Below are 25,597 nucleotides of genomic sequence, written 5' to 3'. Positions count from 1 at the left end.
AGAGGAGGAAAAATAGAGATGCCCTGTATGTAGACCCAATGGCCCTCCATTCATTGTATCTCATATTCAACCTCAAGCTCCTCGCTCATTTTCTTTCACCCTCTCATTCACTTAACCGCCAACAAAATTCTCCTTTCAAAGAACTATACCAGAACTTTTTTTCTGCTATGGCAATTTAGAAGCAAAGTTAATCACTTAATTATTTGCTTTGGACGAAGAACGCTAAGAACATTGGCCAAGAAATCAACAGATATAAAAAAAAATTAACAGTTCTGCAAAGCTCTTCCCTTCCCAAATTGTTCCCAAAAACTAATGTGGTTGACTGCTAATAACAAAAAGACAGAGGCGTTAAAGAAAACAAAATCAAAGAAAATATTTTCTCCAAAACAGTTGGGTTGGGTTGGGAAACTTTTGTATATGCTTAGTTGGGTTGGGAATCAAGATGCTATTGTTACCTGTGTTGTTGGAATGCTAGGTGATCCCAAAGAGGCCAGAGCAGATTGAGGACTTGACTTTCTTGATGTGGTTAGACAAACTGTGCAAGAAAAACAAAAGGTTGCTCAAGGAGAAGCATGGGAGTTTGTGGGTATAATCCCTTTGCTCGATCCTTCAAGGCTTTTAGTGCGGAGACAATTCATCTGGCTCTAAATCTTGGTGTCGATGTCAAGGTGATCACTAGTGATGAACTAGCCAGTGGCAAAGAAACTGGTTACAGGCTCAGTGGTTCCCATGAGCACAAATATGAGATTGTAATGAGGTTACAGCAAATGACTTATATTTGTGGCATGACTGGAGATGGTGTGAATGATGCACCTGCGCTTAAGAAGGCAGGCATTGAAATTGCAGTGGTTGATGGAACTGATGTAGCTCGTGGTGCATCAGATATAGTGCTAACAGAACCAGGGCTTAGTGTCATTGTTAGTGATGTTCTAACAAGCAGAGCCATTTTTCAAATAATGAAAAACTATACATGTTGTCTCCATTACTATCCAAATTGTCTTGGGATTTATGTTTCTTGCTCTTATTTGGAAATTTGATTTCTCGCATTTCATGGATTTGAGCATTGTCATACTGAGCTATGAAACCCTAAACCCTTAATCTTAATCTATTTCTAATTTTTTACCCCTAAACCCATAACCCTTCAATTTTTTTTCCTTAAACCCACCCCAAACCAAGACTCATCAGCCGCTTAACCAACGTGGCAAGTTAACCAATTTGGGTAAATTTTGAAAGGTAAAAAAGAATTAGGGCTAAAGTGACAAAATAGGTAAAGTTGAAGAAATAATTTTTTGAAATCCTCAAAAAAATTATACATGTGAAGCAAAGATTAAGAGAAGAAACAATCATCCTTATGAAACATTCAACATAATTTCACTATTTATGTCATTAATGGTTTTGCAATTCAACACCAAAATATTAGCTTTAAAAAACAATTTGCACCGATCTAAAATCATAAACCCTGATTTTGAGATTATGTTTGTTGATAGTGCAATGAGTTTTGCATAAATTTCTCCTACGATTTGAATATCAAAACCAGTAAAAGACTCATTTGCACCTCTTTTTGCCATTCTTTTTTCTATTTTCTCAAGTTACTAATAATCACTTTAGATCAAATTGCAATTTCTTTAGGAATTTTCACTAATTTCCTTCTTTTTAATTATGGATTTTATCCTCTTCACTATTTGCTCCATTTATTCCTCGCCTATTTCTGTTTTCATTCTTTGATAATTAATACATTAGTTGCATTAACTTAAATAATCTGAGTCAATGTTGGTGTAGTAAGCTCTCCTTCATCTCCATTGATTGTTCCACTTAATATTGTTTTTTGATGGCTACCTCCATTTGGATTCTCCACATTTGCCTTTAGTCTTTTTATAATTTTAAAAATTTTAAATTAGTATCTGTTAAAATTATATTTTAGCCCCCAAGAACAAGAAAAATTTATTTAATCTTTTAAAAATTATAAAGATATAGGCTATTAAAATAGTGAAATTTCACTTTTGCTATCATAAAAATATATAATTTTATTTCGGCTCCCCTCAAAAAATTTTCTGACTCCGCCCCTACATGTCAAGCAAATATTAAGAGATGAAAAAACCATCATCATGAAACATTCAACCTTATTTACCATTTACATCAATAATGTTAAATGAAAATATTGTGATTTCATAGTCCAATACCAAAAGATTACTTAAACTTTAATTTTAAGATTATGTTCATTAATGATTAACTCATCATTACCATTTGCTAATAATTTAATCTTCAAAATAAATTTTTTTATTAGAACTTAGGTATCATCCATATATGTTTTATGGTTTATATAAATTAATAATTTCAGGGTTTATAGTTGTCTCTTTCAACAATATATTCTGACTTAACGTTGCACCTTATTATTTGAATATTAAAATTAATAAGAAACACATTTGTGTATTTCATACTTTTTTCCAACCGATGATTGCACCTCTGTCCCTCGTTTGCTGTTTTCTTTTTTATTTTTATTTTCAAGTTATATGATAGCCATGAATTCCATACCTATTATATTTATTTTCGTTTTCTAAAGATTGGATCTTCACCACATTAATGGCATTAGTTCAAGGAATTTGGGTCAACATTATTTAAAGAAGCTTAACTATGGTCCACTTTTGAAATTTACAATTAATTATTTTATAAAAACCTTTTTTAATAATTAATTCCTTTTATTCTAGATATAAAACGTACATAAAAAATAAATTGTTTTAATAAATAAATATACCCTTTTACATTAATTTTGTGATAATTTTTTTATAACTATTTTACTAAAAACAATTTATTTTCAACTTTATTGATGGAAATGGATCACTTAAAACTTTATTTACCGGAATAAGTTAAAAAACCCAAAACGTGTCTATGTGAAAACTTTTTAAGAGGAAATTTTAAAAAAAGCGCGCTAACTGGGATGTACTTTACCCGTGCTCAGACTAAATTTTTAAAAAATATCATTTTTTAAAATATTATAAAAATAGACCAATATTTTTATAAATTTACGAGAATAAATTTTTATAAAGACCCAAAGTGACAGTACCATTTTTTTTGTGCCACCAATTAGTGTAGAAATAAAACTTACAAAACAAATCTTTATATAGATCCAAAGTCTCATTTCTTTTTTTTTTTAAAATAATGTGAAATGTGAGATATGTGTATATATAGACTCATGAATAGGTTTGCAGCTTGTTCCTAAACAACGTGAGATTCCTTCCTCTTTTAACTAACAACATACAATTAAAGGCTACACTATTTTTTAAAATTTTTTACTTTTAATTTTTTTTACAAAAAGTTAACATTTGTTACTTTATAAATAAAATTTTTAAACTCTATAAGTAAGAAAAATTATAAAATATAAAATGAGTATGATAAAATATTAAAAAAATAAATATTTAAAAAATTACTAATAGTTGAGCGATCATTTTGTAAGTTTTTATAATTCAATAGCCAAAAAATCATAGTTAAGTGACTACTAATGTAATTTAATCTAGATATAAAAAAAATATGAAAAATAATTATTATATTTTATTTATTTCTATAAAAAAATTTATTTAACATAATTATATACTATGTTTAAATATATTATCTATCTAGTCAAAATACATCTGAAATAAATTTATTAGCATTCATTAGGTATTGAAAATTAAATTAAAAATAGGATTAAAAAATTAATGAGTATAGTAAAATATTAAAAAGATAAATATTTAAAAAAGAGAGATATCAATATTTTAAAATTACAAAAAAAAATATAGTATTTGAGTATCAAATACTCACAATTTATTTATTAATCAAACATTCATAACATAAAATAAAATAAAAAATAAAAAATTAAAAGTATAACTTCTAAATTGAAATAATGAAAAATTATTTTAAAAATTAGAATTGCATGGATATTAACTTCAAACATTTAAAATTGAATAGAAGATTACTGCATGTACAAGTTTCATATTTGTAATTTGTTCTTTTTTTTAATATTCCTTTTGTATATGCTAATAATTTTAAAATGCAACAAGATTAAAGATCTCAAAAAATAATTTTATAATATGAGAAAGTGTTAACAAAAATATAAAAAATAGAAATTGTTTTGTAAAAAAATTATAAAATATAGTGTAGCATTTAATCTTATATTATTAGTTAGAAGAGGAAAAACCACATTATCTAGGAACAAGTTGCAACATGGCTATATATATACATATATCTCATATCCTATATTGCTTAAGAAAACAAGTGAAATGAGTCTTTGGGTCTATATAAAGATTTATTTTGTAAGTTTTATTTTCATGTTAATTTGTGACACCTTAAAAGTAAAAAAAAAATGGTGTTACCACTTTTGGTCTCTATAAAGGCTTATTCTTGTAAAATTTAAAAAGACTAGTCTATTTTTATAATCTTTTTTAAAAAATAATCTTTTTTTGAAAATTTAGTCTGAGCACAGGGAAAAGTGAGCCCACATCAATACACTTTTGCTTATATAGGATAAAGCGCGTCCTCGTCAGCATACTTTTCTGAAATTTTCTCTTAAAACACTTTTACGTAGGCACGTTTTGGATTTTTTGACCCATTCTAGTAAATAAAGTTTTAAGTGGCCCATTCTCATAAATAAAGTTAGAAATGAACGATTTTTTTAGTAAAATAGTCTATTTTTATTTCTCTTCTGTTTTCTTGTTATGAATAATATAATTATGAAAAAAATAAATTATTTAGTACAAATAAATTTTGTACCGACTAATATAGAGTATCACTTATAATTATTTATAAACAAAGGAGGAAGTTTGAAAGATAAAATGCAGCAAGATGTGGTGAACTGAAAATAATGAACCAAAAGTGATAGATAGTTGAAGATGAGTGGTGGAATTAATCCAAACTGTTATTAGCAGAAGGGAAAACGCGGTTTTGAACAGCTCCATTCTCAACAATACAAACAAACGCATATCGAAACAAAAAGCAAATCAAGACCCACGTCTTTAAAGTATCCCAACTACAACTTCAACTCATTGAAGTACCTATTCAAACCTTTTCCTTTTTTCTTTCTTTGCATCTTCATCTTGTTCTATGGCGATGATGAGTGGCTGTGGGAACATAAGCGTCCAATCGGCTGACCAACTGAAGCATTTGAAAGACATATTCATGCGTTTCGACATGGATTCCGACGGCAGCCTCACCCAGCTTGAGTTGGCCGCTCTCTTGCGCTCCTTGGGTCTCAAGCCTAGTGGTGACCAAATCCACCTTTTGCTAGGCGACATTGATGCTAACGGGAATGGTCTTGTGGAGTTCGAGGAATTGGTGAGCGCTATCCTGTTGAAAGCTGGACTGCAATGCAACATGGAGCCAGAAGAATGCTACTGTCGAGACCAGCAGCTATCAAGCTCAACTCATTTTTCTTGGCGCGCACGAATGGTTTTTGGACCAAAAGAAGCAACTGACATTGCTGTTTTGTTTTGATGTAATTTAGTTCGGTTCAACTCTAACTAGTTTCCAAAGTTAGTTGGATTAAGTTTGTGATTGGATTGATGATGTAAAAGCTGATATGTCAGCTTATTTTGTATTTGACTTAAGCTTGTATTAGTTTAGTTTAAGTGGGAGTAGTTATGTCATTAGGTAACTGTCAAATGAACCAAAATTTGTAACTCTTTTATATATTCAAATTATGAATGAAAATTAGTAGTGTTCAGTTACAATTTTTGCTGGACATTCAAATCTTTGCTTGCTGCTCTGCTTGTTTTTCTTTTTCTGCTTCGATTATTCTTGCATTTGTGTGCAAATCTCTTTGTTGCTGCTGCCATTGTTCCTACAAATGGTATCATGAGCCCGAGTCTTTGAGGGCCTTTGCATGCATTCTGTTGATTTCAATTTAAAATCTACAGCAAAGCTTAAAACTAAAAAGGATCGAAGCACTTAAACTCAGTTTAGCAAGATGAGTTTCACTCCACCACCTCCACCAGTGTTCACTGGAGAAAACTATCACATTTGGATAGTTAAAATGAAGACTTATCTTCAGGCACACGATCTTTGGAGTGTGATTGAGAATGATGCTGAACCACCTCCATTGAGAGCCAATCCCACCATTGCACAGATGAGGCAGCATGCTGAGGAGCGAGCCAAGAAGCATAAGGCTATGGCCTGCTTGCAAAATGGAGTCTCTGATGTGATATTCACTCGTATCATGGCCTGTGACTCACCAAAACAGGCCTGGGAGAAGCTGAAGGAGGAGTTCATGGGGACTGACAAGACAAGGCAACAGCAAGTGATCAACCTCAGGAGAGATTTTGAAAATTTGAGGATGAAGGAGTCTGAGACCATCAAGCAGTACTCAGACAGGATAATGGCCATTGTCAACAGCATTAGGCTCCTGGGAGTGGATTTCACAGAGAGCAGAGTTGTTGAAAAGGTTATTACAACTCTCCCTGAGAAAGTTGAGTCTAAAATCTCTTCACTTGAGGACTCGAGGGACTTATCAGCCATTTCACTGTCTGAGCTGATAAACTCCCTGTATGCACTTGAGCAAATGAGGGCAAATAGGCAGGAGGAGAATCCTGAAGCTGCTTTCCAGGCTAAAGCCAGTGAAGGCTCAAGCATGAGTGCAAAAGGCAAGAAGCCTTGGCACAATAGAAAGGCCAAGTCAGGAAGAGATGAAGCAAAAAGGGTGTTTCCACCATGTGTTCACTGCAAGAAGACAACACATTCAGAAAAATATTGCTGGTTTAGGCCAGATATTCAGTGCAGAAAGTGCAAGCAGTTTGGTCATGTAGAGAAGGTGTGCAAAGGTAAACCAAGGGAGGCTGCTCTACAACAAGCTAGACCAGCTGAGGACATGCAAGCTCAGGAGGAGCATGTGCTTACAGCAACCTGTTTTGTTGGCACAACAAAAGCCAGCAATGATTGGCTACTAGACAGTGGCTGCTCACACCATATGACAGCAGATGAGAAGTTGTTCAAGGGCTTAGACAGAAGCTTCCACTCTAGGATCAGAATTGGAGATGGCAAGCTGATTGAGGCTAAGGGCAAGGGCAGTGTGCTGGTTAGCACTGGTTCAGGTAACAAGCTGATCTCAGATGTGCTTTTTGTACCTGGCTTAGACCAGAATTTGCTTAGTGTAGGCCAATTAGTTGAAAAGGGCTATACATTGGTTTTTAAGGATGGTTGCTGTACTGTTCAAGACATGAATGGTCTAGAGTTAATCTCAGTCTCCATGACCGATAGATGCTTCATGCTGGATGTTAGCCAAGTAGAAAGAAATGCATACACCAGCCTTGCTGACAGCACTGACTTGTGGCATAGGAGACTAGGCCATGCCAATTTCAGATCGCTTGATCTGCTACATAGGCTGAATTTGGTTGATTGCATTTCAAAAGTTGAGGTTAGTGGGAATGTTTGTGAGGTTTGTCAGCTTGGTAAGCAGGCTAGACTGCCTTTTCCTGCTGACAGTGCTTGGAGAGCTCAAAACAAGCTCGAATTGGTGCACTCTGATGTTTGTGGTCCTATGAGAACACCTTCAATCAGTGATAACAGGTACTTTGCTCTGTTTATAGATGATTTGAAAAGGTTGTGCTGGGTCTACTTCTTGAGGCAAAAGTCAGAAGTGTTTGAAGCCTTCTGTAAATTCAAGGCTTATGCTGAAAATCAGTCAGGCTGCAAAATTAGAGCTTTAAGGACTGATAATGGCTCTGAATATGTGTCTGAAAGATTTCAAAAGCTTTGTGACAGTAATGGGATTCATCATCAGCTCACAACAGTCTATAATCCTAAACAGAATGGAGTCTGTGAGAGGAAGAATAGGACTGTGTTGAACATGGCCAGGTGCCTCTTGTTTCAAGGCAAGCTTCCAAGTCAGTTTTGGGCTGAGGCAGTTAACACCTCAGTGTATCTGCTCAATAGACTGCCAACCAGAGCAATCAAGGATAAGACTCCTTATGAGGCTTGCATAGAGTTAAACCAGTTGTAACACACTTGAAAGTATTTGGTTGTGTGTGTTATGCTCTTGTTCCAGTGGAAAAGAGAACCAAGCTCGAGAGCAGGGCCACTCCAGGAATCTTTGTTGGCTATAGCAGCAACAAGAAGGGCTATAGAGTTTATGATCCTATAGCAAAGAAAGTCTTAGTCAGCATGGATGTAAAATTTGATGAAGAAAAGGTATGGAATTGGAATAGTGCTGAAGCTAACATGTTTGAAATAGATCAGTTGGACTTGGTTGCTGAGCCTACAGAAGAGGAACCAAGTGAAGATGCTGTAGATGACACACCAGTGAGGGGCACCAGAACTTTGGCTGATGTCTATCAGAGCTGCAATGTTGCTGTGATTGAGCCTTCAGACTTTGAAGAGGCTGCCAAGGACAGAAGCTGGATGGAAGCTGAGCTGGAAATGATCAATAAAAATGAAACATGGAAGTTGGTGAGCAGACCAGAAAATAAGAAGGTTATTGGGGTTAAATGGGTGTACCGGACCAAGTACAATGCTGATGGCTCACTGAACAAGCACAAGGCCAGGCTTGTGGTGAAGGGTTACAGTCAGCAGTATGGTGTGGACTTCTTGGAGACTTTTGCTCCAGTGGCAAGACTGGACACAATCAAGCTACTGTTTGCTTTAGCAGCTCAGAAGCAGTGGAAAGTTCACCAATTGGATGTCAAATCTGCATTCCTGAATGGTTTTCTCAAGGAGGAGATCTTCATTGAGCAACCTGAAGGTTTTGAAGTTGCTGGACATGAAGACAAAGTGTACAAGTTAAGAAAGGCCCTCTATGGCCTGAAACAGGCACCAAGGGCCTGGTATGACAGAGTTGATGCTTATCTGACCAAGCTTGGATTTGTGAATAGCCTTAGTGAACCTACTCTGTATGTTAAGAGGTCAGAATTTGAAACCTTGCTGATTGTCTCCTTGTATGTGGATGACTTGTTAGTGACAGGGAGCAAAGTTGAGCTCATTGATGAGTTCAAGATTCAAATGCAGCAAGTGTTTGAGATGACAGATTTAGGGGTCATGACTTACTTCCTTGGCATGGAAGTTCACCAGTCTGATCGGGGCATCTTCATCAGCCAACAAACATTTGCCTTGAAGATTCTTGGCAAATTTTGCATGCAAAATTGTAAAGCAGTAAGTACACCAGTGGCACAGGGTGAAAAATTAACCAGCAATGGTGATCAGCAAAGGGTTAATGAGAGGCATTATCGAAGCCTAGTTGGTTGTCTGTTGTATCTAACAGCAACCAGGCCAGACATCATGTTTGGTGTTAGCCTGTTATCGAGATTCATGCATTGTTGCAATGAGGCACATTTGAAAGCTGCAAAAAGGGTCCTTAGATACATCAAAGGCACAGCTAACTTTGGTGTAATGTTTGAAAGTGGGAAGGAACTGAAATTAGAAGGTTACTCTGATAGTGATTGGGCAGGATCCCTCGATGACATGAAGAGTACCTCTGGATACTTCTTCACACTTGGATCGGGCATGTTTTGTTGGAGTTCAAAGAAGCAACAAACTGTTGCTCAGTCCACAGCTGAAGCAGAGTACATTGCTGCAGCAGGAACAGTTAATCAGACCATTTGGCTAAGAAAGCTGCTTCATGACCTTAATGAAACTCAAGATGAAGCAACTGAAATTTGGGTGGATAATCAGTCTGCAGTTGCGATAGCCAAGAACCCTGTGTTCCATGGTAAGACTAAGCATTTTAAAATCAAACTGCATTTTGTTAGAGAGGCTGAACAAGCAAAGGAAGTCAGCCTTGTGCATTGCAGCTCAGGGGCACAATTGGCTGACATAATGACCAAGCCTTTAGGGGCTGCTCGATTTGAATCTTTGAGAAGTGCAATTGGAATGTGTTGCATACAGTCCAAGGAGGAGTGTTGAAAGCTGGACTGCAATGCAACATGGAGCCAGAAGCATGCTACTGTCGAGACCAGCAGCTATCAAGCTCAACTCATTTTGCTTGGCGCGCACGAATGGTTTTTGGACCAAAAGAAGCAACTGACATTGCTGTTTTGTTTTGATGTAATTTAGTTCGGTTCAACTCTAACTAGTTTCCAAAGTTAGTTGGATTAAGTTTGTGATTGGATTGATGATGTAAAAGCTGATATGTCAGCTTATTTTGTATTTGACTTAAGCTTGTATTAGTTTAGTTTAAGTGGGAGTAGTTATGTCATTAGGTAACTGTCAAATGAACCAAAATTTGTAACTCTTTTATATATTCAAATTATGAATGAAAATTAGTAGTGTTCAGTTACAATTTTTGCTGGACATTCAAATCTTTGCTTGCTGCTCTGCTTGTTTTTCTTTTTCTGCTTCGATTATTCTTGCATTTGTGTGCAAATCTCTTTGTTGCTGCTGCCATTGTTCCTACATATTCTGCCCGACATCACCCACCAAATTTTGATAAACGAGGCCCAGTTGTTGGAGGTTTTCCAATTATTTGATCGGGATGGCAATGGGTTCATTACGCCCGCGGAGCTTGCTGGCTCCATGGCTAAGATGGGCCATCCCTTGACCTTCCGTGAACTTTCCGATATGATGAAAGAGGCCGATTCCAATGGAGACGGCGTCGTAAGTTTCTTTGAGTTTACTAGTATCATGGCCAATTCAGCTGCCGATTTTCTTGGTATTAAACTTAACCATTCTATTAAGTAATGACTATCCTTCTGACAAATATCCTTGGTTTGCCGCTCTGTAAATATTAACATGGTATCATATGATTCACAACCACTGCCTTTCTTTCTTCAGTTTTTTATGGTGTCTGTGTCATTAATTTGAGGGGTTCTTTTTTCAGAATGAAGCATTTATCAATGTTTTTGCGAAAGCATGTGATACCCAAGTGTCCTCAAAGCTTCTTAATAATCTGCCATGTATGGATAGTATTATTACCTGCTAGGGTGTAGCTAGTTTGCAAACTCAACCTGCAATTTGTATTATTAATGTCATTAATCTCACTACCCAAGATTTGACACATGAAAAACATCAAATCTGGATTTTTATTTATCCGAAGAAAGCAAACAGAGTTTAACTTAGATCCAAGCAAAACATTAACTATGACAACAGCCGCTCCACTAACCAACTGCCTTGCCTTGCCTCCCTTGACAAATCTCTACTGTTTATGGAACTGTTCCAACCCCCAACCCAATACATTTGTTGTACAGGTCTAAGCCCTCATCCAAGGATTGAGACCATATCAGTTCTGTCTAGGTCTGCTCTCCTTCCACACTTGTGCAATTTCATACTTACTATCCCTTTTAAATGGACATACCGCTGCTCCTTTCACTTGCTGCCCTTTTTGCCTCTGTTGCAGCAACTTCTTCTACCTCAAACAATTCTTGCCGCTACACATACCCCAAATAATTTCTCCATAATATAAGGCTTAATAGACAGTTATATTTATTATTTAATTAAGTGATTTTATAAAAAAATTAATTATGATATAAGGTTGTTATTTAATTATAATTTAATCGCATAATTCTATCAAGAAGTTTTATAATTCTAATATAAGAATTATTGTTTGATTGTATGTTATAAGAATATTATAAGAGTTTGTTAATCTAGAGTTTTATTTTAAACTCACGGTTAGGAAAATTAATTATTCAAGCTACTTTAGTTTTTATATTATTTAATAAAAACAACAAAAATGCCGTATGATGGGATTGGAATTCATACTAATTATATTAGTAAAATCTCAAAGTTACTGCTCAACTAAAGTTTTATTTTAATTATATATATTTATTTTAATTTCATTATGCACACTTTATTATGTTCATCAATTGTGTATTTATTAATATTATTATTTAAGTCTTTAACTGAGTTAGTATTAATATGATGTATTTATGTGTTTAAATTTTATTTTACTCACAATTTATTCTAATTTTTCATTTTAATTATATTGTAAATTTTTCATATGTTATTTTTAATTAGGTCAAAACCATAAGTTTCATTATTTATTTTGTATGTTATTTTTAAACAAACTTTTGTGTTCTAAATATGTGGTTTCCACAAACATGTCACGCACGGGTCACACAAAAGAATCTACTATCGATGTACACGTTGTAAACCCTTCATATTCACTTGGAGTCATTCGGTCCAACAGGACTAGAATTGTTCAAAAATATTAAGCCCGAAAAATAGATTTGAACAAAAAAATTAAACCCGTTTAAAATATGAGTCAAGTTCAAGTCTATCTTAGCCCGTTTTAAGTTTATAATACTTTATATTATTTTATTTTTATATATTATGTAATTTAGAACACATTAAAAAAATAAACCTATACTAAATATATAATACTACTCTAATATAAACATTAAAATAATATTAAGATACTATATAAAAAATTAAAATAATATAATATAAATATTTTTAAAAAATTAAAAATAATATGGGCAGGCTTAAAATAGACTGAGATTAGTCTTTTGCAAATATGGATGTGTTTGAAAAAAAAATTAAACTCAAATTTTGAGTCAGGTCAAGTTTAGACAAGCATAAAGTAAGTTAATATTATGCTTAGGCTTGACCCAAACACGACCTAACCCAACCTATGAGCACATCTAGACAGGACTAACCCACTACTTGGATGAGACTCAAGTCTAGTATACTTGGATCCTATAGAGTTTAAATTCCTTAATATTCTCATATTGTAGATAGACAATTTGTATTGTTGAATTAATTTGTAATCCTTGTATTCAAAGTTACTGAATATATTTGAGAACATTTCCTTAAACAATTTATGTGTATTTTTATTTTTATTTTTATAATTTTTTTAAATTTTTTTATCGCTTCTTTGCTTTGAAACACACCTTGTAATTATCACATGCATACACTTATTATAGGATTTTTAATATATATTATGATTTTATTTAAAACATCAATTTACTAGAAAAATCAACCATAAATATAGATTAAAAAGAGAGATATATATTTATATAAACAGTTATTATGATAATACTAAAAAAAAAAGGTATAATTTCATCTTGAAAAAAAAAACTTGAGAGATTCAATGACAAAAAAAGAAAAAAAAAAGAAAAGAATATATTTTTATTAAACAGAGAAAAAAAATAAAAAATATGAAGCTGAAGCTGTAGCAATATTTGTAAACCTAGAATCTAAACTAGTATTCTAACATCTGCACTAGTTACAAATCTCCCGAAAAATGGAATTATTTATGGTACAAAACAAAGATCACCGTAAAGAATGAAGATTTACAATATCAGGATGCTCGCATTGTCTCTCTGTAAAATTCTGCCATGCAAATACTGAATCTGTACATGGTCGTCTCCCCAGCTGTGTAGTGATGTTTACATATAATGCAGGCAGATTTGGAGCATCCACAGGAATCAACCATTCAGCTGATAAATACTTATAACCTCATCCCTAATCTTATTGTCTTCGGCTTGCTGCACGCCGAGCAGTGAAGCCCACAGTTGTTGGGCGGATGGATCTTTGGCGCACCATTTCACAGTAGAGTGGATCATCGGACAGCCCCTCATGTCTTATCCACTGTATCATTTCGTGATACATGGGAAAGAAGCGCATCTGAATAGCAGAGTATAAGAAGTATGGAGTGAGGGTCGCAATGACGACAAAAAGTGTAATGAACCAGTATGAAGGAGCTGGGGCAAGAGCTTCAACGAACACTCTGTAGGCATCAGTTGAAAAACTAGCAGGCAAGGCACCATACGCCAATTGGAACACGTACCAGAATGCAATGGTACCCCAGATGACAATATGTTGTATCAAGGTGAAGTAACTAATTGAAAGGGCCATCTGCAGGTTCACAACCCACACAATGCATGTGTACATTGTTCCCCCTAAAATGTCTTTACTAGCAGTTTTACCCTCATCATTGAAGGCCTGCTGCTCCAATGCTCTCGAGCAGAAGAAAAAGATGATTATGGCACTGTAAAACCCGTTAAACATCCAGCTCACTATGCGCCGCCAGCTGAAGAGAACATTCTGCACTCCTTCTTGGTATAACAGAGGAAACTGCCACAAATAAAACGTACAATAGAAGCAGTTAATACAACATCCATCTCTAGCAATCTATATCTAGCTATTGCTAAGAATAAAGACTAGAAAACCACTTACCTTGAGACAAAACCGTGCAGATACGTCCTGGTCAAAAACTCCCATAGCAATTACTGGAAGTGATGAGAAGAAGACATTAAAGAGCGTCAAATACCAATCGTTGTAGGCAGGTTGAGCTGAAAACGATGTGTACGCCTCGTATAGGAAGATTGTGAAACCAAATGCAATATTCTTGTAGAAAAAGTAGCATATCTGGCACCACAAGAATAAAAAGTAATTAGGCTTTGAAGGAATAACCAACCTTGTCATGCAAATCAAGTTGATAATTTCAACTTCAAATGTTTTAATAACTTAATGAATCACTAGTGACTAAAGCAACAAACGAGTGTATTACCATTGAAGAAATTCTCCTGTAACACCAATGTCCATGAACAAGTAGCAAGCGCTCTAAATATCGGAACTGAGCAATTGCGACATCACTTGACATAACTGCCTGCATTAGACAATAATAACAAAACTCAGAAACTGAGGTGATTATATCCTTCAGAAAATTAAAAGAACTATATATTAATATCTATTTATTTTAAATTCTTTAAACTTAGAACACTACAGTTGGAATATTTTCTTAATCACCGTGCCAATAACAAATTTGAGATAGTAATCAATTAAATACCTGCATTCCTTCCACACCACTGATTCCAATTCCAATATCTGCTTCTTGAAGCATTCCCACATCATTAGCACCATCACCGATGGCTAACGTTGTTTTACCAGTTCCTAGTTTTACCAGTCTTGTAACCTATGAATTTCAGTTTTGTCATTTAAAATAGATAATTAGTTACTTGAATCAAGGACTAAATATGACAACTCTAAATTGACTTCGTAAAATCTCTAGAAAGATGAAAACATACCAATGCCTTTTGTTTTGGTGAAGAGCGGCAGCAAATTACAGATGCACAACCAATAGCAAGCTCTAGAAAACTATTCTTCATATCATCCTCTAGAGCATAAGCGAGTGATTTCCCATCAATGATTAAGGCAAAAGCCTCGGATATTGCACTCAATGCAGACACCTGAGCCTTTCCTGAAACTATCTGCTCCATGACACTTTTTCTTGACGCCTAAAAGAAAAATCATTCTATCAACAATAATACAAGTATTATAACTATAAAAAATGACATATAATGCAAATATTATATACACATCCTTGGATGCACAAACATAGAAAACACACATGCAGAGACACTCATGAAGCACAAAAACCATATCAAATAAACAGTACCACAAGAGAATATAATACTCACATGCATTGTAGCATTATATTGTACAGAAATACATGTCATTATCATATAGAACTGAGAAGCTCTAAAAAGCTAAGATTTAGATTCAATAAAGCTAACTGAACAATTATAAAAAAAATTAAGAATTTAAGTCATTTTACCTTGATGACGGCATCCTTATCTCCAGTTTTCTCTAATGACTGGATTTCTGGAGTGTCTATATTAATTATAATCTGCTTCATTCCTTGTCTAAGCAAACTACATGCATAACTGCAAATTTATAAATTTAGGTTAGAGATCAAAGCAAGCTAATTAAAGTAGGTTTTATTTAAAGCAGAAACAGAAGAAGGCAAACCAGAAAGCATACCCAATATTGATGGCTGTCTCCATCTTGTCTCCAGTCAATACCCATAGCTTAATCCCAGCTTGAGCAAGCTTGTCAATGCAGTCAGGGACCTGTAACGTAGAAATAAGAGAAAAATCATAAGTCTCCTGCTGTGCCTCTTACAGAAAGATTAGATTATACTTGCATCTTCATCCCTACCCCATTTTGGAGTTTGTCCTCAACAGCCGTAGCCCCTAAGAGAATTAGATCCCTCTCAATCATTTCTGCAACTTCGTCAATTAAGGTTTCGCGATCTGCACTAACTGAGTTTTTTGCCTCAGTCATTTTCTCATTAAACACTTCGTATTCATTTTCTGAAAGTTCACGATATGCTAGGACTAGGGTCCTTAGGCCTGCATCAGCATACTCATTCATGTGCTCTCTAGTATCCTCTTCAAAGTCACGACCACCCTTGGCCAGCCTTTCAAACATGACACTGCATAGGATAAAGCATTAGGATGATATTGTAGTGAAACTAAAAAGGAAATAAGGGTTATTGGTACCCACAAGAGTTCGATTTAATCTATAAATACTAACCTGTCAGCACCTTTGCAGAGTAGAAGAAGTTTTCCCTCTTCATCTCTCACAATTACAGACATCCGTTTTCTGCTGCTGTCAAACTCTAGAACGTTCAAAAGTTTAAATAACCTGCACAACGGAAATTATTCACTCAAAATGTTCTTAAATGAGTGAGCCAATTTTAAGAACAAAAGCTCTGCATGCTGACAAGTATATACTATAAGTCACACGTGCAAAGAGTAATGTTTAAACATTTTGTCTCCTTTCTGTTCAACTAACTAGTTACATAGGGGGAACATGAAATAATAATGCAAGTTAAGAGGGCCAACTGAATCTTTTGAAGATTGAACTTTAAAGATTAAAATTCTACATCAGAATGAGGCTTCAATGACATGAAACTCATATTTAGCTTAGTATCCTCATGCAATCAAGTGCCTAAAATTTCAAAAGAAAACAAACCCATTTTTCATGCAGCCTGTATCAGAAATAAGAGTTTAAGATTAACAAGACAGCTGCAAAGCATTTCTTGTTTGATCTGTTTTCTCTTGATGTTAAACAAAGCAATATGTTCCTATTATATGCTTATAAAAGGTTCAGGAGCCAGGTAAACGTGATGCCAAGATGATCCTACAACTAGTCACATGCAGAAAAATAACATAAGATGATAACATGGTGACATAAGGTCTACTTGGTTAAGGCATACGAAGAGATCCTCACCTGTTAACTCTCTTTCCAGAGACAGGATCCAACTCATGTAAGGAGATGCTTGTTTGTGTCCTATTGTGGAATTCAAAACCTAATACTCTTGCTGCAATCACAAATGCTGCTTCATCAGGTGATTCCGCCTCATATGAAATATTTCCATTCTCTTCATCCACTTCAGGTATTGCAGTATGACAGATTGCTAACAGACGGAAAAACTTCTGGATGACATCTGCACGAGGCTCATTAACCCAGTTACCATTCAAGATCCTTTCATCTTTAAAGTTAAAACCTTTAATGGCTGGGTTTACACCAGCAGAATCCTCAATATGGTTCAGACCATTTGGTTCATGGACCACAGGTGAACCTTTCTTTCTATAAATAGCCCTCTCAACCTCTGTAACACCACGGCCATAAGCTGTACCAGCAATAGAACACTTGATGAACTCCATTGAATTACAAGTTAGTGTTCCCGTCTTATCAGAAAGTATTGTGTCGACTTGGCCAAGCTCTTCATTCAAATTAGAGGTACGGGCATGTGCTGGTTTGTCAGCCTCCTCATAATACATGTGACTATCTTGATTGATGAAGATGCTCTGAAGAACTTTAACAATTTCTATTGACACATACAAAGAGATTGGGATGAAGTAGCTATACAGAAGAAGAGCCGTTAGGAAGTGATAAATTGCTGCAACTGGGGCCCTTTCAGGATCAAAAAAAATTTCGGCATTATCAGGTCTAAGATACCATCTCCTTTTAATCCTCCCACCTTCATAGTCATTTTCAGTTGCAATCCCAAAGAAAATAGAACCAATAAATCCCATTATAAAAACAATAAAAAACATTAAGTAGATAACGCGATCCATTGTCTTCTCAATTTTGCTTCTCTTAGAAGGAGGGTCTGTAGCATTTTGCATGACCTTCGTGTCATGACCAGTGAAGACAACCGCCCCATATATGTAATCTGTATTTCGGAGTTTTGAGTCTCGAAGGAGAAGTTGTTGAGGAGAAAGGGGATGTTGCTGCTCTTCAAACTCCATGGTTCCAACAAATGAGTACAAATTTGCATTTGGGTCCTCACATTTAACAATAGCTTTAAAGTCCCGAAAGTTATAGTCATCATGTAAGGATGAAGTTACCTCTAGTGCTTGTTTGAGTTTCAAATTTGTTTCTCCATCAAGGTTCATGGTCTCAACATAACAAACTGCATCCTCGTAACTGGATGCAAGCAAGATGAGGTCTGTTGGAAAGAATTCATCTTTCTCCACCTTTACAATATCTCCCACTCTAAGATTCTTCCATTCAGTATGATGAAAGTTGCCATCACCTTGATGAACTTTTACCTTTCTGTTGTTCACCTCTATATCCTGAAGAAATTCCAGATTGAACAAGAAATTTTAGAACAAAGAAAACAACCAGGTTATGGAAACTTTACGTATAAGCTAATTTTGCAGTTCTAAGATGCATCTGGCTCAAGCTAACGAGCAGCAAGATAGTAGTGTAAAGAAAGTTCAATGTCTATGACACCAACGAAGATCAATATTTAAGGTAGACAGAGAATTGAGTTACACATTGCTTAGTTAAAACAACTCGATATACCAAAAAGAAAAATTAAAAGTGAAAGATAGATGTATTATATGGCAATCAAGAAGGCCTAGAGATCCAGAAAAAGGAAGAAGCTATTGAAGAATATGTTCTGATCCTTTTTAAAGGCCAAAATGCACTTAGCACAATTATATTAGGCAAATGGAAGCACTTACAATCATGTAAACTATTTAAGAAGCCCTTTCTATAAATGACTATATATTTTATGGACTCCATAAAGGGAAAGATGATAGAGAAAGTAAAAAATAAGGAGTGCAAAGGGAAGCAACTATCTGGCACCTTAAGTGGCAACTAAAAAGAAATGAAGCAGCAGCAGCAGCATCAAAGCGAAAAGAAAGAAGGTAATAAAGTAAATAAAGAAGGGAGTGAAACCTGCTGTTGTCGGCGCCAATCCTCAACACCTTCTTTGATCATAGTAGCGCCAATAACGATGATGAGAGGGACGATAGCACTAAGAGCGGAATAAGGAGCAATAGCAGTGAAGGAAAGAATTCCAGTGACCAAAAAGAAGAAGTTGGCGACCCTCCTGAATTGCTCGAACAAGGACTTGGGCAAGAATGTGGCAATGGTATACTTGGTAGTACTGACATAATTATCAGAGTAATTACGGGTTCCCGCCTCCAACGAATTTGGTTCATTGCAATAAACAACCCTGGAAAATCCCGGCCCCCCAATCTGGGAGTGGTCTTCCTTGAATGATGCTTTACCACATGCAATCCCATAGATCCTGCTCATCAACACCTTTCTCCTCCTACCACCACTCATTTTCCTTGTTTCTCTCTTTAGCTACAATTTAATTAATTAACTTTATGCAGCTTTAATTTCTTCCCCCCGCTAATATGTGCCCCTTTGATCTTACTTTCGCCCTAACAGTGTATGTACGGTATGTTTGTACATATGCATTCAACTATAAGAAGAAGAAGAAAATTTATATAAAATAAAGCAGAGGATCCCAGTTTACCAAAAAAAAAAAAAAGACCAACGCAGATAAAGCCTGGGTTGTTGCTGTTTAACTCAAAGCCCCAGAAAATGAACAAATAAAAAAAAATAATAGAATATTTTCCCCAGGCAGAAAGTGAATAAAGGTTTAGACTTTAAGGAGAGAGAGAGAGAGAGAAGAAGAAGAAGAAATAGATAGCTTTGGACAAAGGAAAACACTACATTAAAGATACAAATATATAAAGAGATATATATATATGTAAGCATGTAAGATCTAGTCTTGAAAAGAGAAAGTGTTGAGAAACAGGGTGAAGGGAGAATATATAAATTTAAAACGGTTTTGTTTAATCAAGATATTAGGAAGATGGCGCTGTTATTGAGGTCATCAACTGAAAACACACAAAAACGAAGAAGCAAAGGAAAATATTGGAAGTTGAAAATTCAGATGATACTGCATGAATAATTTTTCTTTCCTCGTTTAATTTCTGTATCTTCAGCTGAAGCTTTGATTTGAACGGTGACTTTGATTTTGATGACTTTCTTTTTTTTTTTCTTTTTTTTTTATGAGTTCTATGTACGCGCATTTTGATTTTCCCTTTTGGAGGCCAAGACAAAAGAAAATTAATACTACTTCTATTTCAGCTCCAAATATAAAATTCAAACTTTTTGTATATTTTGTGCATATGGATATTTAATTTACGTCTAATTCTTCTTTCAATCCCTCTACTCTTTTCATATTTAGATTTTAGTCTCTCTACTTTTAATCTTTGGAATTTACTCCTTAATTTAATAATTACAATTTGTCAAACCACTTCTAATAAATTGGATTATGTAATATTTTTAAAATAAAAATTTTGCTCACAGTGACTAACTTTACATGCATGGAAAACTAAATAAGCAAATAAAAATGTTAAATATAATGTTGTAAGGTTTTTAATTATGAATTTAAAATTATAAGATTTTTCAATACTATTTAAGAGAAGTAAGATGAAAGTCGATACTTTATTTTTCATATTTACATGATGTCTTTCTTCTTTAAATTGGACATGTGAGTTTTTTTTTAATTTCACATTATCTGATTTAATCAAAGTTTTTAATAATTAGATTTCAATAATTAAATAAAAGGAATTATTTTTAATAAAACATTAAATGTTATTACTAATTGCTGGAGGCATCGATTATTACAACATCATGAATTACATCAATAAGAAAGAAAAATGAATAAACTATAAAAAAAATCTAGCAAAAATATCCGGCCACAAAAAATATTAACAAAGAAAATGTTGTATAAAACAAATAACTTATCTTCAACACAATTTTTGACGTACGTCGCTTTTAACTTTGTTTGAGTCGGAGTTTATGACAATGAACACTTAGATGCAGTGCCTCGCACATCTTGTAAGTTAAGAGTGTCCATAGTTTAGTCGGAGGTCTGTTAATAATTTTTTTATCAATTAATTCAGTTTGAAATTGAGTGATTAATCGAATTAACTAAAATAAATAATATATATTATATATAATATATATATTTATATTAGCAATGTATTTTTTTTAAATAAGTTAGGCATATTTTAAACTATTATTTTTATATTAATCAAAATAAATAATATATATTATATATAATATATTTTTTTAGATATTAAAAAAATGAAGCAATGTATTTTTTTATATGTCTTATACTTATTTTATCCAAAAGACAAAAACATATAAATTTCGATTAATTCGGTTAATCGATCGAATTAACTAAAATATTTTGATTCAGTTAACAGTTAAAGATTTTTACAATACGGATAATTTGGTTAATAGTAATAACTGAGCCGACCGTTTAAACACCCCTACTACAAACCCTGCCTTGGGACTAAATTTCAAATATACTAAAAATATAGGTACTAATAGCAGAATTAGACTTTTAATTTATTAGAACATATAGAGCTTCTAGAATGGGGTGGCGTGGGGTGTGAAATAAAGAAATAAAGAAAATGGAAAATAATAAATAAAAAGAAAAAGCCTCCGTCCCCTTTGAGCTGTTACAATTTCATGATCGCCATTGCCCAACGTGACCGGTGGTTTCCGTTTTCGTTGGCTTCTTTTTATAGAACTTTCTTTTAATTTTCTTATTTTATAATAAAATAATTTATTCACAAAGCAATTTAATTTACATTTTTAAAAAAATACTAAATTATGGAATACTCATAAAAAAACAAATTTGTTTAACAAATATATATAAAAATTTGATATTAAAAGCAAAGATTTTAATTTAAAGGAAAAGAATAAGTGTAAAAAATTTTAAAAAATGGACTCAAATTTTCTTATGTTTATATTTTTTTTCTAATTTTTTAAATTAACAAAAGGAAACTCTCAAAATAATTTCTCAACTCTTAAAAATATCATATATGACATTTAAAAAAAATTATTTTTACAACCATGTGCTACTATTAAAAGATGAAACAATTGATAAATTTATTGAAAAATAATTAGGCTCATAATATATAAATAAAATTAATATCTAATAATTGAAAAGTAATATGTTTAGTGATATAAAATTTGAAATATATTTAGTAGAATTTTAGGATGAAAAGGGTAAAGAAAGAAATTTAGGAGGAGATAAAAGAGGGAGATGCAGCCATGCCAACAAGGCTGGAAGGAAGGATGGAGTGATTGGTCAAACAAAAAACAAAGCGGTGGGTCAACAGTCTTCCAGAATGATTAACATTATTATACTTTTAACATTGATCACTCATTCAATAAAAGCCGTCACCTCCTATGTCACGCTACTTATAATTAAACAATTACTTCCACCAATCATCTCACTCTCGTTCACTCTATTTTATTTTTTGTATCCGTTTTCCATTTTCCATTTCTTTTAATTAATTTGGTAAATCTATCGGATCAAATCAATTAATTTAGTTCATATATTAAATAATAAAATTTTTATAATTCTATAAATAAAAATTTTCATTTGGAATTAAATTGAACTTGAAAAATAATAATTTAGACTTATTCAATTCTTTTAACAATATATAAACTAAATTGACTTGTTTAAAAGTAGAGAGATTAATTACTTTAAAAAAAATAGAGATTAATTAATTTGATGAGATCCATATACTACAAGGACCTTCCAGATACTTTAGCCATTTAACTCACAATGTTATTTATTTTTGTCATATTAACTTATTTGGCTCTTTAACTTTACGAAAAAATATCATTTTAGCCAATCATTTAAATTTTTACTTTTTTTAACCTTTAAATTTATTTTTTTGTCAGATAACCTCAAAATAAATAAAAATGTTGACGTCTTTTTAACTTTACTGACGCTGTAATCATGTGGATGACATATCAACATTTAATTATTTTTTTAAATTTAAAAATTCAATAAATTATATAACTATTTTTAAAAGTTAAAAATCATTAAAATTATTTTAAAATATTTTTAAAATTTTAAGAAATTAATTAAATGTTGACGTGTCATCTATATGATAATCCATGTGTCGTCAGCAAAAATTAACACTGTTTCACTCATTTTTAAGAAATTTAACAAAAAATATATTTAAATAATAAGAGAGAAAAAATTAAATAAAATACTAAAATAATTTTTTTATTTTTCTATAAAATTGGAGGGGAAAATCATTATTCCATTATTTAATGAAGGACATGAAATAAATGAGTGAAGGATAATAAGTAGTAGTGTGATTGAAAGATGGATGTGGATTGTAGAAAATTTCCTTACCAAACCTGAGGTTATGAATACCAAGTAGCATATCATATGTATGTCATGTAACATCACATGGTAGTTAGGCAAATGCAAGGAGGACATGAACACACTTAATCTCGTTTAAAAATGATTTTTGGTTTTACATTTACAGCATGGATATGTCCACCGTTAATCTATATATCTATGTCTCCATCTACCTAACCTACCTACTACTCTCCTATGTTATACATATACTTTCTCAACATTTAAACTTTGCTTTTCATTTCTATACTATATTAATTTTGTTATTTTCTTTATTTGTTTTTTGAATTATAAAATTTTAATATTGATTAAAAATTTGTTGCTAATAAATTTTTTTATTCTTAAAATTTTATAAAATAAATAATCACATATGTATTATTATATTAATTTGTTATTTTTATATATTATTCACATACAAAAAAATAGAGTTAACGGTTGTTTTTTGTATTAAGACTAAAATTTCAAAATTAAAAAATATAAATAACTAAGAATGATAGAAAAGTATAGAACTAAAATTAACCAAATTAAGTCAATTAAGTCTTAATTCAATTGGCATCGGCATTGTTACCCGTGCAAGAAAATATGAGTTTGAGTGTGCTAAAGCACATTATTCTCTTATTTAAGGGGTGGGGAGAGGCTATGAGAAATTCTAGGCATTATATAAAAAAGAACAGATATGATAATAACCTATAATGAGATTAATATAAAAAAATAACCAAATTAAAATACAAGAGCTAAATATATAATTTAAGTATAATACAGAGACTAATAATAAAATTTAACCCTTAATAAATTAACAAAGTTAGTTATTGCAATTAATTAATTAATTATCAAACACTTTATATCTATGCCTCTATTACTAGATCTACTTATTGGTTGTCATTAATTAATCCATCGTTAAGATCATTTATATTTATTTTAAAAATTTAAAACTTAGAACTTCATGTGATTGCCTGATGGTTAAAGGCGTTCACCACCCCAAGTGTGGCCTGAGTTTGAGTCGCGTTAGTCGTATTTATTGTTCGGGCTTTACCTTATTGTAATTCAACAAAAAAATTTAAAACTTATACAATCATTTAATATATATTTTACTTCTTAATTATCATAATTTTTTTAATTTAAATTTCAGCTAAAATTAATTTTTTTAAGCAACTCATCTCAATTTATTAATCAATATATTACTATTTGATAGGTTTGTCTCATTCGGGGGTGAAAATCTTTTTAGGAGGTCGAAATGAAATTTTAATTTTTAACAGTCTATATCTTTATAAATTTTAAAGGACTAAATTAATTTTTCATAATTTTAGGGGGGCTAAAGTATAATTTTATTTTTACTAATTTAAAATTTTAAAAATTTTTAAAAAACTAAGACAACAATTTCTCATTTTGGGGGGTGGTCAGGGCCCTTGCCAGCCCCCCTGCATTCACCTCTGGTCTCATTCATATATAAAATTAAATTAGTTTTACATCTTTCGTGATTTTTATATGATTAATAACAATCAAATTGTTGAAATTAGTAAGATATTTATACTTGATACGCATAGAATTTTTAAATCAATATGATAAGTCTTTATCATTTCAATCGAGAATATTGTCTATATTAATATAAATTTAACTGTTCAAAAGTTTTTTTTTATATAATATGAATAGTTAAAAAATTTTAATTTATGTAAAACTTAACATGCATGATGTACAAGAATGGAATATGATAAATTAAACAGTTGAATTATTAAATGTTAATCACATAAAAATATATCGAAAGGTGCAAAACCACTTTAATTTTACACTGGTGTAAGAGGATCTCTCTCTTTTATTTTATATATATTTAAATATATTTGTCTACAAATTATCGTGATCATGTTATTTTTTAAGTGTGTTTTAATTACTTTTCATATATCGTGTTTCTATTATATTAAATTATGATGTGCAAAAAATATAATAAAAAAATCATGTAACAGATATATTTATAAAAAAAAATAACATATCAAACAAATGAGACTTTAATTTATTTGGAGTCCAGAACAAGAAAACTTTCATTAACAAACAAAAAACTTATCGATCAACGCAACAACAAAACACAACTAATTAAGGCTTGAGTTGGAAGGGTAAAGTTAAATATTATCATGTTTTAAGTTTAAATTTATATCATGTGTATTTTTTTTATATTTTACCTACAATATAAAATGACAGAAATGCTTGTTATTTAACAAAAGAAATTTTTTAAATTCACAATTGAATTGAAATCTAATTGATGGGTGAAGCCAACATAATTAGCACTTTAAATAATAATTAAGTATAGATAATCATGTTATGCTTGAATATTGATAGTTTAAGTTTGTAATATTATGCATCACCTGTCTTTTACTCCTTGAATTTGGTGTTTTTTTTTAACTTGCTCTCTAAATTATTTTAGTTCACATTAATTCC

At 32.5% G+C, this 25,597-nt stretch overlaps 2 protein-coding genes across 2 annotated transcripts; one reads left to right on the top strand and one right to left on the bottom strand.

Moving 5' to 3' along the window:
• The first annotated feature begins 572 nt into the window (after positions 1-572).
• LOC107938239 (plasma membrane ATPase 2-like) lies at positions 573-1,037 on the top strand. Its single transcript, XM_016871331.1, has one exon. It carries the CDS (start codon positions 573-575, stop codon positions 1,035-1,037), a length of 465 nt encoding a protein of 154 aa, XP_016726820.1.
• An 11,956-nt stretch (positions 1,038-12,993) lies between these two features.
• On the bottom strand, positions 12,994-20,039 carry LOC107938245 (putative phospholipid-transporting ATPase 9). Its single transcript, XM_016871342.2, has 11 exons — positions 18,871-20,039; positions 16,909-18,260; positions 16,210-16,320; positions 15,832-16,108; positions 15,655-15,743; positions 15,449-15,557; positions 14,919-15,128; positions 14,681-14,806; positions 14,402-14,500; positions 14,068-14,259; positions 12,994-13,965 (listed from the first exon to the last, which is right to left on the bottom strand). The coding sequence occupies exons 1-11, from the start codon at positions 19,261-19,263 to the stop codon at positions 13,360-13,362; spliced, it is 3,564 nt and encodes a 1,187-aa protein (XP_016726831.2). The 5' UTR covers positions 19,264-20,039; the 3' UTR covers positions 12,994-13,359.
• Positions 20,040-25,597: the final 5,558 nt, after the last annotated feature.

The sequence above is a fragment of the Gossypium hirsutum genome, chromosome A12, assembly GCF_007990345.1.
Source record: "Gossypium hirsutum isolate 1008001.06 chromosome A12, Gossypium_hirsutum_v2.1, whole genome shotgun sequence".
Lineage (NCBI taxonomy): Eukaryota > Viridiplantae > Streptophyta > Magnoliopsida > Malvales > Malvaceae > Gossypium > Gossypium hirsutum.
Note: the sequence above shows the minus strand (reverse complement) of the source record. Positions and strands in the feature narration are given on the sequence as shown.